This window comes from Dipodomys ordii, unplaced genomic scaffold (assembly GCF_000151885.1).
Source record: "Dipodomys ordii isolate 6190 unplaced genomic scaffold, Dord_2.0 Scaffold3, whole genome shotgun sequence".
In the NCBI taxonomy this organism is placed as follows: domain Eukaryota; kingdom Metazoa; phylum Chordata; class Mammalia; order Rodentia; family Heteromyidae; genus Dipodomys; species Dipodomys ordii.
This window is the reverse complement of record NW_012267219.1, coordinates 12,390,946-12,405,851: the sequence shown is the minus strand read 5'-3', so window position 1 is coordinate 12,405,851 and position 14,906 is coordinate 12,390,946. Positions and strand designations below refer to the sequence as shown.

The window sequence follows — 14,906 nt, the reverse complement described above, 5'->3', positions numbered from 1 at the left end:
CTTGATCTTCTGGATACTTACAAAGAGAATTTTCATAGCTCTTCATTTATCTGGCCTACCCTGTGTAAAGTGCATTTAAAACAAACTACAATGCACATTTAGATAAAATTTGAGCAACAAATTTGAAACAAATTCCTGTTCCAAATTTCACATATTTTTGTTATACAATTTGCTCTTAAGTTGTAAGGAATTCTACAGAAGCTTTTTTTTAAAAGATATAAATTAGGGGAAGAACTTTCACAAGTTTATGTATATATTTTAGAAATCACAGGCATGACAATAATTTCCTTGGAAAAAAGGTTTATAATATTTCAAATACATTTTTAGAATACAGTGATATACATTACAAAACCTTTAAATTTAGAAAGTTTTCAACTGTCTAGATATCAAAAGAATCCCATTTCTAGTATAAATATGAACCACTTCAGTATTGTAACAAAATTGAAATTTACCCGTATACTAACATTGAAAAATGAGATAAACATTATAAAGTCTACCTAGACAATGTCAACAATGACCTTGATGGACATTTACATATTTTTATGTTTTTAAGTTACATGATGTATCCTATTTTAATAACATGGTTTATATATTAAAAGCTTAGAATTTGGCCACACGTTGATGGCTCACACCTATAATCCTAGCTGCTCAGAAGGCTGAGCTCAGATCTCAGCCTTGGTACAAAGATCATGGTACAAGCCAGCTCAAGTCCATGTGACCCTTATCTTCAATTAACCACCAAAAGTCTGGAAGTGGAGTTGTAGCTCAAGTGGTAGAGCACCAATGTTTAGCGAAAAAACTCAGAACAGTATCCAGGCCGGGACCAGTACGTACACACACACACACACACACACCAGCAGCAGCAGCAGCAGCAGCCAGCAGCAAAAGGGACTTGGAGGGAGCTCTGTGTTCATTCTAGAACCGTCTAAACCAACAGGCCCTGAGACTAGTACACACACATACACACACACACACACACACACACACACACGTGCGCGCACCCCAGCAGCAGCAAAAGGGACTTGGAAGGAGCTCTGTGTTCATTCTAGAACCGTCTAAACCAACAGGCATTTATTTCTATCTCTTGTGAAAACTGGAACAGGGGAAATGTCTCAGTGAATAAATAAGTTACAATTAAAAAAGATTTCTTCTGGTGTAAATTAGAGAAGACAATACCACCCACTATACAGAAAGGTGCATAACAAAAAATGGGTGCCAATTGTTTTGCGTGACTAAGTGAAATTATTTCAGAAACCTGCTAGTAGGACATTAATTTATATTTTGTACAAATGTCAAATAGAATCCAATATTTGGCTTTGTTTTAATTATAGCCGTATTTCATAAAAAAAACTATTAAGGGTTTATATCATGTTTATTTGCAAGAGTAAAAGCTGTCTCAGCACTGTAGGTAGTCATTATAAGAAATGTTAACTTTTGAAAGAAAAGCATTTGATTATGAAAAGATTTGTAATTTTTAATAGCATTTTTATTATATTAGAAATATTACTATTTCTCTCAGGAAACTTTAAACAACTTAAGGATAGAATATGTCATAGTTTAGCCTTTTTTCCTTTTCATAATGCTGAGATTGAATCCTGGGTTTTAATGCATGTGAAGCACAAACTCTATAAATGAACTGTATTTCCAGTCCAATAGGCATCTTTTACATTAAGTTCCTAGCCTCTGGCAGTTAGCTTTTTCGCACCCAACTAGTGGCCAACTAGTTGGTGGATCTAATTCATGTTAAAATGGGAGTAAAAAGTTACGTCTAATTAGCTTTAGCAAAGAAACTAAACATAGGGTTTTACCAGATTCCTTTTAGTGTTTTTTTCTTTGAATGAAGCTAGATTGAAGGGTTTTTGCTAAGTAGCCTCAGCTGGCTTAGAACTGCCTCTGCCTAAGGATTATTAGAATGGTATGCACTGCCATTCTCTACCATGAAGCTAGTTTTAAAGTACACAGTTGTATATTAATAAAACAATTTGATGCTGAGACAGTTACTGGACAGTAACATGAAAATAATATGGAGAAAACACATAAAATTACTCTAAAGTTACTGAGTGGTAATTTATTCAGTGGTTTCAAATAATAGTTAATGAAGACATGTAACTTTGCCAAAAGCTTGTATTCTATGGCATTTTATTTTTATGATTTTAAAATGTTATTAAGATATCAATATATTAGTGCCTGATGGTGTATGACATTAATCCCAGAATTTAGGAGGTAGAGGCAGGATGTATGCCTGTTTGGGCTACCAAGTGAGACCCTCTCTTAAAAGAACCAAAATAGGGCTGAGAAGGTGGCTCAGTGGTAGAGTGCTTGCCTTGCATGCATGAGGCCCTGGGTTCGATTCCTCAGCACCACATAAGCAAAAAAGAAAAAAGCCGGAAGTGGCACTGTCGCTCAAGTGGTAGAGCACTAGCCTTGAGCTGAAGAGCTGAGGGACAGTGCCCAGGCCCAGAGTTCAGGCCCCACGACTGGACAAAAAAAAAAAAAAAAAAAGAACCAAAATAAGAAGTTATGAACATATTATTGTAGATAGGAGCTGGGTTGCATTGATTAATATTTTGTTGGGTACTGAGATGAAGAGGCAAAGCACATGACAATCTATACTTGCAAAACATAGCATATTTCAAAATGATTATATGCTCAACTGTAATTATAAAAGAGAAATGGTCAGTGTGTGTCTGCTGATGATTAGATACTGGTATTTGACATTATATAAAGATATATGAAACCATTTATCATATTGTTCACTGACAGTTCCAAGGAACTATATTCAATACTTAAGGTAAAATAACAAGACTTATACCAGCTGTAAAAGAACTTACATACATGTTTACCTCATGAGAATTAAAATAGACTTTTCCTATTTTTGTGTTTGCATGGAAGACATTCCTTACTAAAAAGAAATCACGCTAATATTGTAAAAAGGTTGTTGCTAGTTTCCAAGTAAGTATCATTTGCAAAGAGACAATCCAAACTGGTGGCCCAAAAGCAAAACCAAAATCACATTTCTTTATAGATTTACAGTAAGCTATGTTTAGGCATATGCATCTTTCATATTGTTGTAATAACAAATCTAAAGTTGGGTTAATAACCTAGTAATAGGTTAATAACTTTTTACATTATTCATTCAAAGCCTTTTGAAGGAAAAGGTTTTTATGAAACACTTGGTGATATAAAGCAGACCCTTTAATTGTTCAAGTGGCCACCATAAGAATAGCCTGATACCTCTATTTTGTAAACTAATTAGCATTTGCATAGCTTGGCCACAGACACACGTGTATTTTTAGATAACTACATTTTATTTCCCTTTTGCATAATGGTTGCTCTGTCTGACTCAGTAAAAGAACAAAACAAAGCAAACTCGTACGTAAAATAAATTGGTTCCATTTTAAGTTGTAAATATGGTTAAGTGCTTTTTTGTAATTAAACTTTACCATGGGTTTATGGAAAGGGAACAGAAGTCCACTAACATTGTACACTGTTTTTGAGATATTAATAACATGTAGTTTGAATGTAGTTCAAATGAAAAAAATTTAAGAGTTTTGCTATCAACACATGACAGCACATGTCTAATATGTTTGCTCATTAATGCACCATCTTTAAAGTTGTAGATGCAATTTTTTTTATTATGAGAAAAAGAATAGTACACACACATTTTTTTTGTTGTTGTTCGTGGGGCTTGAACTCTGGGCCTGAGTGCTGTCTCTCAGCTCTTCAGCTCAAGGCTAGCGCTCTACCACTTGAGCTACAGCGCCACTTCCCACACTTATGCTTTATTAAGGTAAAAGCTAGATCTCAAACTCGGCGTTGTTTCACAACATGTTTCTTAGAAGGTGATTATAATTTTTTACTAGTCTGAGGTACTTGAGGGCTTATTTACTTTGGATAACTTAAAAGCCTTCACATTGAAAAAATATATTATTAGCGAAACATTTCACAACATATTTAAAAATTAATATTTTTATAGAGCCTATGGTAAGTTTACTTTTACTCATCTAAAAAATGCAGAAATTCTAAATTTAAAAAGTTGTTCTGTACCTCATTTTGTTTTGTTCCATAAATTTTTAAGCCAGTGCCAGTAATAATTAACTCAAAGTTCAGCAGTTTTAAGGTCACATTTAGTAATGATTAATAACTACTTAGCATCTTATTTTGATGTAATATCCCAACTTTTGTATAGGAATTTTTTTCTAATTTAATTAAACATACTACATGTCATAGGCTGTTTAATTTAAACCCCAAAACAAGCACCTGGCAAACATACAATTTCCTAGCAAAATTTCTAGTACATTTTTCATGTAAGGCACTTCCATTCATTTTCAAATAAAAGTTTCATTGAAAGTTTCCTTTTTTTTGTAATCAAGGTCTTCTTAAGTTATACAGTAATAATACTGTGTCAAGTAAAACTTCATAAATATTTAATTTTGGTGTAATTGCCATAAATATGTTAACCCCTGAAAAGAATGCAGGATGGGCATTAAGTTCTGTGCAAGACAAATTTAAATGCAGGTATTATGGTCGGTTTTAGATTTAGAGAAATCCTATTGTTTTATATTGTTAATCTTGTTAAAGAATCTTGAAATCCTCCAAAGGAATACTGCTTAAGGCAGTTGGTAAGATGTGTTCCAATGTGCCCTTAGGTAACAGGTTATTTGCTTCTAAATTCTTCACAAAGCATGTGGCTTTGATCCATCTTTGAGTTGCTCTGCGTTCTTTTTGGAGGCAAGTTTTCATTTTTCTTCTTAAGCTTGCTATTTCTTTTTCCAGCTTAATTATCCTCTTTTTTGCCTCCATAGGGTTCCTAAAGGCATAACTGTGTTCAAGGAGCACTTGTTGACTACTAATATTTGACTTGAAATTAGATGGTCCAGCTGTAGTACAACTGTCGTTTCTCTTCAAAAGATTCCTTGACTTGAGTTTCTGAGCCGAATAAAGAGTTGAACAAAAATTAAGGAAAATCAGAAATAAGAAAAGAGTCCAGTTTTGAAATAATAGTATTAAAACTGCTCTCTTAAAACTGATTTTAAAGGTTTGATGGGAAATGAAATAATGCTATTTGTGTAATCATGGATTAAGTTTTTCAACAGGCTGAGTCAACTCTAGTCACCTATTTCTTTTCATTCTTTCCAGAGATAGTCAAACATCGATATGAAAGTTAACACTGAACTTCCAAGGTATCTTCTACTTTATTCAGTATGATTCTATGGCGACCTTGAAAATCCTTTTTTGTTTTTCTTATTAAAAGCCAATTTAGAATATATTTAGATGTTTTGTTCATCTATAGTATTGATTTGATTCTCTTCCTAGTTAAATATTATTCTATCAATTTGATCAGTAATGAAGACCTTGAGTCTACTTAAATAAGAACTGAAATACCTTTAGAATCATTTTTTAAAGTATCAAGCTTCCAAATGGATTTACCCAGTAATTGTTCACAATTACATCTTTGAGGATTTAAAAATCTGGCTGGGAACTTTTGGCCAAAGTCAGGAATCTGAGGATTCTTCACTATGCCCCAGGAATATTAAACCACTTACAGTTTCTCAGATTATAACCAATCTTCCTAACATTGTGTTTTTCATTCATTAAACAAACATTTATTAACTAGACATGGTTGCTCACACCTCTAAAACTGGCATCTAAGAGGCTGAAGCAGGATGTTAATAGATTAAGGTCATCTTAGCTTAAAACAAAGTTAACCACCCTTCCTCGTCCCCCTCCTCATAAAAGAGAAAAAACAACTTAAATAGAAAGTTATAAGCCAGGCGCTGGTGGCTCACGCATGTAATCCTAGCTACTCAGGAGGCTGAGATCTAAGGATCATGGTCCAAAGCCAGCCCAGGCAAGACAAGTCCGTGAGACTCTTATCTCCAATAAACCACTTAGAAAACTGGAAGTGGCACTGTGGCTCAAGTTGTAGAGCTCTAGCCTTGAGCTGAAGAGCTGAGGGACAGCACCCAGGCCCAGAGTTAAAAAAAAAAAAAAAAAGTCATTTGATGAAAAACATACTATGGTGACAAAATAAGACAAATAGGAGTTTTTGTCCTTATAAAACCAACTGTGGGTCCTGCAGAGGGAATTGGCAGGACTCATTCTTGCTGTTTACATTACATTCTTAGATTCTAACATAATGTAAAGTTTACTACTTATTAGATCAACAACTGGTCAAAATATCAGAAATAAGATGCACTGCAAATTCAGCAAATGTCAGTGTATATTGAACTGTTTAAAGAGTAATGAAATGGGGCTGGGAAGGTAGCTCAGTGGTAGAGTGCTTGCCTTGTAGGCATGAAGCCCTGGGTTTGATTCCTCAGCACCACAAAACCAGAAAAAGCCGGAAGTGGCACTGTGGCTCAAGTGGTAGAGTGCTAGCCTTGAACTGAAGAGTTGAAGGACAGCACCCAGGCCCAGAGTTTAAGCCCCACAACCGACCAAAAAAAAAAGAGTAATGAAATGTTGTTGGCCTTCTGGAATGTTTGATATTCTAAAACCACAATTCCTCTCCCATCTAGTTATTAACTCATATGTATCTACAAATTAAAATGGAAGAAATAACTCAATGTTTCTTCTTTCTTAGAGGAAAAGATGTCTGTCGTTTTCAAAACTAAACCTTATACTTGTGTTCATTATAGCCTTTCTTTTTGGTGACTTTCTCAGCTAGCTTTTCTTCTCTGATCAGATCTTCCTTACCCAAAGGTAAAACATAAATTTTATTATAGTGCTGGGAATTAAACTCAGTGCTTTTTACATGCCAAGCACACACTCTACCATAGAGCTATATCTACAGTCTAAGTCCCAAAACACTGGGTCTGATTCATTCATCCCATATCTTAATTTTCTCCTTGTTTCAGATATTCACTTTTCGTATTTGATAATTTCCTAATTATCCTTCTCAACCTACTGGCTTGGGTTCTTACTATTCAATTGGAATTGTTTCCTGCAAGGTCATAAACTTGCTTCTAGGATCCAAACTCCCAATAGTCCCAATGAATGCCAAAACTCATTGAAACTTTCTGTGCCCACCTCTAAACTACATCTTTTGGAATAACTCTAGTGTGTATGTTCCTCTTTAAGAACTAAGAACAGCTCACTTATATGTCATCTTAAAATCAGAGTAGAGTAATATTGGCAGTTTCATTAGTAATGTCTCTCAATTTTAATCAATAGTACATTTGTTCAGAATAATTGGCAGCTATGTAAAATTCCAATACAAGAGAACATTTTCTTATTCAAAATGCTTGGACCACAGTGGCTTTTAGACAAAAAGTCTGAAATCTGAAATGCATTTTGGATTTCATGATAGGAATGCTCAGTCTATATAGTCAAATAATTTGGACTGAGGAAAGAACATTGGAACCTGTAGACCTAAGTTCTACTTCTAGTGATGGGGTATTTTTTTTTTTTTGGGTCCGGTCATGGGGCCTGAATTCTGGGCCTGGGTGCTGTCCCTCAGCTCTTCGGAGAGCTCAAGGCTAGTGCTCTACCACTTGAGCCACAGCGCCACTTCCGGGTTTTCTCTTTTTGCTTATGTGGTACTGAGGAATTGAACCCAGGGCCTCATGCATGCAAGGCAAGCGCTCTACCACTGAGCCACCTTCCCAGCCCCTAAGTTCTACTTCTAATCTAAAGCTTTATTCTGCAAGAGGAAGGTCTAGAACTTTCTTGAGGCATATCATGGTATAAGAACTTTAATATATTTGGAATTGTTACCATATTTATAAGAAAAAAAACAAGTGGTTCTAAAAATGGTTTCATAAAAAAGAAAGTAATTTCACCTACCACAGACTCTATGTGAGTACAAAAATCAAAAATGGTTGGCACAGCATCCATTTTAAGTCGTCGAGTTTGTCCCGTTAGGTCGAAACAGGAGGCTTCAAAGTGCTTTGAACAAAGAAAAGTATGTTTTCCTGGCACAAAATTTTTGCGCCTAACCAGGCGAATCCATTCTTTTCTTCTTTTAGGATCCAAGGGAAACCTTAAAGCAAGCAAACAGAAAAAGCAAATGAAATTCCAATATCATAGTTATACTAAATGGCAAAAAGAAATAAAAAAGTCTCTAATTCATAAAAATGTTTAAATTCATAATATATAGGTATCAATTCACGCTAGATTTCAAACAGTGTTTAAAAATTAGCAATCCCACCAAAAAACCAAAACAAAAAAAATTAGGGAAAGTGGCTTTATTTTTCGGAGCTTTTAGGCATTTCTTCTTAACCTAGTTTTTATTTATTTATTTTTATTTATTTTTTTGGTTGGCCATGGGGCTTGAACTCTGGGCCTGGGTGCTGTCCCTCAGCTCTTCAGCTCAAGGTGAGCGCTCTACCACTTGAGCTACAGCGCCACTTCCAGTTTTCTGGTGGTTTTTTATTGGAGATAGGAGTCTCACGGTCTCTCCTGCCCGGGCTGGCTTTGAACCGCGATCCTCAGATCTCAGCCTCCTGAGTAGCTAGAATTACAGGCGTGATCCACCAGCGCCCGGCTTAACCTACTTTTTAATATAGGTAGAAAAATAAAACATAACTAAACTGATCTAGATAAATGTTATGTGGAACTGTTAGAAGTAGGGGTAATTTTATAAAGCTTTGATCTGCTGTTTGTGTACATGGTTAAAATAAATCAGCTATCTAAAGTCAAGAAAAATCAGGGCAGATTTTAGTACTGCTTTCTCTGTTCACTCATGACACTCAGCACATTGTTTTACACATTTTCCATTTTGGTAAATTTCCAGTGAAACAAAAATTATGAGTTTCTGAAGGATGGGAATCACTTTATTTTTAAACTTATTTTTTTTGTTGACACTTAGCAAAGTACATTGAAAATAGAAAGGAATGAACAAAACTTGCTGAAGATATACAAATACAGAATTAATTCATTGTGTTTCTTCTATGTAGTTAAACTGAATATATATTTATATCATCTATCTATATCTATCTTTAAATCTATTAACTTTTTTTTTTTCCTGGTCATGAGGCCTGAACTCTGGGCCTGGGCACTGTCCCTCAGCTCTTCCGGCTTCTTCCACTTATATGGTGCTGAGGAATTGAACCCAGGTCTTCCTGCATGCAAGGCAAGCACTCTACCACTGAGTCACCTTCCCACCCCTAAATCAATTAACTTTTATAGTGTAGCAGAAAGCATAATTAGAAAAGGTGAAATACTATTAGTAGCTATGGTTTTTTCTTATTTGTTTCAAATACAAAGCACACTAATATATATCCTATATTGATTTGTTAAGGAAAAGAAAGGGGCTATTTCTTTTTTTGGGGGGGTGGAGCACTATTTCTAAAAAGCCTACTCGTGGCTGTGTTAAATGATTGGAAACTGAGATGTCAACATTTACTCATAATTAAGTTCCAGTTCAAATCTCTAGTTTGATTATCTTATGCTTTTAAGTTATAAAAAGAATTATAAAAGCCAATTCAAAGAATCAACTGAATGGTCTTAATGTACTGGACAACACAGTGCATAAGAATATCGTCTCTGCAAATTCTGTCCCCTCTTTATAACAGTTGGGAGACTTTAGGTAGGTTATTTAAACTTTTAAGGGTTTCTCTCTCATGCTTTTTGGGTGGTAATGTCAGGGATCCAACCTATGGCCTAACACCTGCTGGGAAAGTGCTCTATACCCTCAGACCCAGGTCTTCTTTGTATTTACCTATAGAATAATGTAACAGTCGTTCTAAGGATTAATGAGAAAGTGCAAATGCTTACTCCAGTGTGTAGTACAGGGCTGAATGGAATCATACAACAGCCAATTTAGGGAGGGGGGGTGTCTGGTCGTGGGGCCTGAACTCTGGGCCTGGGCACTGTCCCTCAGCTCTTCAGCTTAAGGCTAATGCTCTACCACTTGAGCCACAGCGCCACTTCCGGCTTTTTTCTTTTTTTGCTTATGTGGTGCTGAGGAATCGAACCCAGGGCCTCATGCATGCAAGGCAAGCACTCTACCACTGAGCCACCTTCCCAGCCCCTAGAACAGCCAATTTAATCTGGAGTCCTTAGAGTCTTAACTGAAAGAGGTGAGGTGTTAAGGGTATACTGGGGACCAGCAAGGTTATTATGACATGAAATGAATAAATAAATAAGTTTTTTTTTTTTTTTTTGCCAGTCTCAGGGCTTGAACTGAAGGCCATGCGTTCTCCCTGAGCTTTTTTGCTCAAAGCTAGTGTTCTACCACTTGAGCTACAGCTTCACTTCCAGCTTTTTGGTGGTTAATTTGAGATAAGGGTGTCACAGATTTTCCTGCCTGCGCTGGCTTTGAACCATGATCCTCAGATCTCAAGTCTCCTGAGTAGCTAGGATTACAGGCAAAAGCCACCGGCACTCAGCAGACAATTTTTTAAAATATTCAAAATGGTTATTTGAATATGTTCAGCGCTTTAAAGGGCTGAATTGCAAGAGCTGAATGTTAATAGTGAAATTCTGAACCAACCTTTAAGCCCAACCATTATTAAGAATTAAATAACAGCCAGGTGTAATCCTAGCTACTCAGGAAGTTGAGAGATGAGGATCAAGGTTTGAATGCAGCCTGGGCAAAAACATGTGAGAGACTCTTAATTCCAATTAATCAACAAAATCCCAGATGTAGAAGCATGGGTCAAATGGTAGAATACCAGCATGAGAAAAAAACTAAGTAAGAGAGGACCTGAATTCAAGCCCCAGTACCAGCACACACACACAAAATAAGCTACATAAACTTGAAATAAATAGTAAGCACCAAATCCCTCAACTTCCTAGTTATTTTACTATTACTATTCTTTTAACATTATTAAATGTCTGTTATATCTACATGGTAGAAATAATATACAATAGTGTGATGTTATACATCTCTTCACAACTCCTTGATCAGTAATATCATATTGGTGGCTGGAAAGCAACCTCAGTACAGAATATTTATTTTTATTTATGTTTTTGCCAGTCCTGGGGCTTAAACTCAGGGTCTGGGCATTGTCCTTGAGCTTCTTTTGCTCAAGGCTAGCACTCTACCACTTGAGCCACAGCTCAAGTTTATGTGGTACTGAGGAATAGAACCCAGGGTTTCATGCATGCTAGGCAAGCATCTACTACTAAGCCACATTTCCAGCCCAGTACAGAGTTAGGTCTCTCTGAATGATGCCCTTCCCCACTTCATGTTATTTACTGTTATTGTTTACAAAATGGGAAATATTTTTATTATAATACATATTTTTTTTCTTTTCTTTTTTTTTGGGCCTGGTTGTGGGCCTGAACTCTGGGCCTGGGCACTGTCCCTCAGCTCTTCAGCTCAAGGCTAGCACTCTACCACTTGAGCCACAATGCCACTTCCAGTTTTCTGGTGGTTAATTGGAGATAAGAATCTCACCGACTTTCCAGCCCTGGCTGGCTTTGAATCATGATCCTCAGATCTCAGCCTCCTGAGTAGCTAGGATTACAGGCGTGAACCACCAGCCCCCGGCTTTCTCTCTTTTTTTTCCAAGTCTTTTTTTTTTTTTTTTGGGTCCGGTCATGAGGCCTGAACTCTGGGCCTGGGCGCTGTCCCTCAGCTCTTCAGCTCAAGGCTAGCACTCTACCACTTGAGCCACAGCGTCACTTCCGGCTTTTTTCTTTGTTGCTTATGTGTTGCTAAGGAATTGAATCCAGGGCCTCATGCATGCAAGGCAAGCGCTCTACCACTGAGCCACTTTCCCAGTGCCCTTTTTTCCAAGTCTTTTTGGAGGCAGGACTTCACTATGTAGCCCAGACTATCCTTAAACACTTTCTTCCTCTTTCCTTCTCTTCCTTCCTTCCTTCCTGAGAGAGAGAGAGAGAGAGAGAGAGAGAGAGAGAGAGTATACTGGCTTGCAGGGGCTTGAACTCAGGGCCTTACACTCTTGCTTGGATATTTTGCTTAAGGATGGTGCCTTGGGCCACACTTGAGCCACACGTCATACAGCATTTTTGCTGCTGAATTGGACATAAGAGTCTCTCAGGATTTGTCTTCCCTGGCTTGCTTTGAACTCTCCATTCTCAGATCTCAGCCTCCAGAATAGTTGGGATTACTGGTGTGAGCCACTATATCTAGTTCCTAACTGATATCAGGTAAACATCATTTTTTAGTTCCTGGGCATTTTTCTCTCATCCTCCAAATCAAATGACTAAATCCAGTAGTTTTTCCTTGACTGTCTGATTCTCATCCCTATTAGCAACATTTCCCTACTCGAGGCCACTGGGTGGACTATCCTTACTTTACTACAGCTTCCTAGTTTTTTGTCTTATTTTTCTATTTTCTCTCTCTTCAAATACTGCGCTCATGTGGAACGACTAAGCAACACTATTTAGTTCAGTTTAAAATGTAGCAATATTTCTCTGAAGAAAATATGAAAATTAGCATTCTAGAATAAGCTGCTAATCAAATTCACCTCTGATGATGCTTAACTAGCATCTGTACTGCAACCAGAGGGCTTTTTAATATGCAAATCTAGTCATGCTGTTCTTTTTAAACTCTCCATGGCTTGTCAAGTATCCTCAAAATAAAATAAATAATACTTAAGTAGCATAGAGGACCACATCTATGTCATCCTTTGGTCTTATTTGGGATGTCACATCTTTTGAAAAGAATTCTTTGACTTTCCAAAGCTGTTAGGTCTTTCTGAAGGATGCCCTTCCCCACTTCATGTATTTATGTCTTCCCCTTTCAACAGTAAAGTTCAGAAGAAAGGTAAGAACTTTGTGGATCCTTAGATTGTCAGGCAATTAGGAACTTGGTACATATCTGATGGATGAATGAATAAAGCATGTAATACTTTAAAACAAAACATCATAAGGATTTTTTAAAATGATAACTATTACCAAGGGGGCACATTTAGTAATAGTGAAGTAAGATTTTTTTTTTAATATTCTAAGATCAAATAAATTGTGAGATATATAAAATCAGAGCTTTTTTTTTTTTTTTTTTGGGTCGGGGCCTGAACTCTGGGTCTGGGCACTGTCCCTCAGCTCTTCAGCTCAAGGCTAGCACTCTACCACTTGAGCCAGAGCCCCACTTCCAGCTTTTTTCTTTTTGCTTATGTGGTACTGCGGAATCAAACTCAGGGCCTCAGGCATGCAAGGCAAGTGCTCTACCACTGAGCCACCTTCCCAGCCCAAAAATCAGAGCTGTTTTAACTTCACTTTTTAATACTTCTTTTCTTCAGGCAGGTGACAGGCACACCATGAGGACACTTAGCAAGTACCTATTACATTCCAGGCAGTATACAAAGTGCTTTCAAGAGTTTTGATTTGACAGCACTCAGGACTTTGGATAGCTCTTTCAGAAAAGAGGGGGGGACCCCAAACCCCACGTTCTTCTTATATCCTTAGCAATTAATTCCAAGTCTATCCATGATGCCTCAGTTGTTCCAAAAGTTGCTGTGTGCGACTGTTAGAAATGTCAATGTTGTCCCTGTCAATTCGGCCTCAATGAAAACGCGAACACCCGCAGGCTTTCAAGGTGACGAGGAAAAGACCTCCCCCTCCCCTCCCCTCCCTCTCCCCCCTCCCCTCCCTGCCCCGTGGCGTCAGTCTCAAGGCACGGTCCAGTATTGAGGGATACAAGTAAAACATGAAGGTTATCTTTCCCTCACTTTTTCCTCAGTACACTACTGGGATTTTATTTTATTTTATTTTTTCGTTTTAAAGAAACGGGAGTCAACTTTCCCCTCCCGAAAGGAGAGAGAACCAGACAGACGGGAGACGCACAAAGGCCCCGGAGGCTGCTGGGCGGGCAGCGGCTGGGCAGGCTCGGTCCCCGTCGGCGGGACGGCGCCGGCCGCCGGTCTCAGCCGAGCGGAGCCCGCGCTGGTGGCGCCCCCTTCCTGTCTCCCCCGGGCCCTCCCGAGTTACCTGTGGAAGCTGACGTTAATGTGCTTGTTGTAGGTGGTGGCGCAGCCCGCCGCGGCGCAGTTGGTCGGCATGTCCCGCTTGCCCTCATCCGGCGCTCCCCGACGGCTGTCCTCCGTCAGCAGCCGGGCAGCGCGGGGCGGCCGAGGCCCACCGGCCCGCAGTAGCGACCGCGGAGCGGGAAGGAGTGTGTTTGGGGCGGGGGGCGTGAGGGAGGGTCGCCCTTCCCTTTCTCTTTACTAATATGGCGGACTGACGCCAGCAGAGCCGACGGGCCTGGAGCCCCAGGAGCCTCCGTGTGCCTTCACCAACATGGCGGACACAACCCGTTTCGGGGGGCCCCCCTCTCCCGTTCTCCCCACCCTTCCCCTCCCCTCGGCAAGGCGTTAGGACTACAGCGTCTCTTTTTGACAGCGGCCCTCGGGCTATTAAAAGATAGAGGTGTCTTCCCCACCCATGGCGGTGAACACACACGTCTGCAACTCAAGGCAGGTCCGCCCTCCCGGGCACGTACCCAGCGGTACCAGGCCAGAGGCCTCGCCGAGGCGCCCTGGGCCCCAAGATTGGCTGGTTCCGACGAGCACCCCGGTGACAGGCAGGCGGCACTACGAATCCCAGCGAACATTGCGGCGCTGGCTGGCTATCGCGAGAACAGGGAGCCCTTCGTTTCCTGCGTGCCTGAGGAAATGACGTCCGGGACGGAGCCGCTGGTGGAGTCCCTTTCTCGCTAGGCGGAAGAGCCCCGGTGGTGGATGAGCCAGGGGGCGCTAGGAGAGAGAAGTGCCTGGCGACAGTCCGGCGAGGAAGAATCGGGGTGCGGGGAAGTTAGGGGGCCAGAGCCCGCTGGGTGCCCTGAGAACGGTGAGGCCGCACCCATCCAGTCCGTTAGGGAGGGCGGCAGCCCCGCTGGAAGGCAGTTGTCGGGAGGCTCCGGGGACCGAGGACGAAGGTGGTGTCGGAAGCGCAGTTCCGCCGATGGCGACCGCGGAGACTTCGGCCCCGGCCTCCAGCAGCCTCTCCCCGAAGGAAGAAGGGGAGCTTGAAGATGGGGAGATCAGCGACGA

At 39.7% G+C, this 14,906-nt stretch overlaps 2 protein-coding genes across 2 annotated transcripts in view; one reads left to right on the top strand and one right to left on the bottom strand.

Annotated features, from left to right (window-relative positions):
• Window positions 1–3,722: 3,722 nt before the first annotated feature.
• Window positions 3,723–14,172, bottom strand: Thap2 (THAP domain containing, apoptosis associated protein 2). Its single transcript, XM_013020083.1, has 3 exons — window positions 13,846–14,172; window positions 7,789–7,984; window positions 3,723–4,929 (listed from the first exon to the last, which is right to left on the bottom strand). Exons 1-3 carry the CDS (start codon window positions 13,914–13,916, stop codon window positions 4,576–4,578), a joined length of 621 nt encoding a protein of 206 aa, XP_012875537.1. The 5' UTR covers window positions 13,917–14,172; the 3' UTR covers window positions 3,723–4,575.
• A 379-nt stretch (window positions 14,173–14,551) lies between these two features.
• Zfc3h1 (zinc finger, C3H1-type containing) overlaps window positions 14,552–14,906 on the top strand; it is a 59,981-nt gene continuing 59,626 nt past the window's right edge. Inside the window, exon 1 of the mRNA XM_013018670.1 lies at window positions 14,552–14,899. Coding sequence (XP_012874124.1) covers window positions 14,818–14,899 — 82 coding nt within the window. The 5' untranslated portion in view covers window positions 14,552–14,817. The remainder of the gene's footprint in view (window positions 14,900–14,906) is intronic.

Coding starts and splice junctions, on each gene's coding strand:
- Thap2 (XM_013020083.1), bottom strand. CDS start 13,916: ATGCCGACCAACTGCGCCGCGGCGGGCTGCGCCACCACCTACAACAAG. Junction 7,985..13,845: donor ATTAACGTCAGCTTCCACAG/GTAACTCGGGAG, acceptor GCTTGCTTTAAG/GTTTCCCTTGGATCCTAAAA. Junction 4,930..7,788: donor GTACTCACATAGAGTCTGTG/GTAGGTGAAATT, acceptor TATTCGGCTCAG/AAACTCAAGTCAAGGAATCT.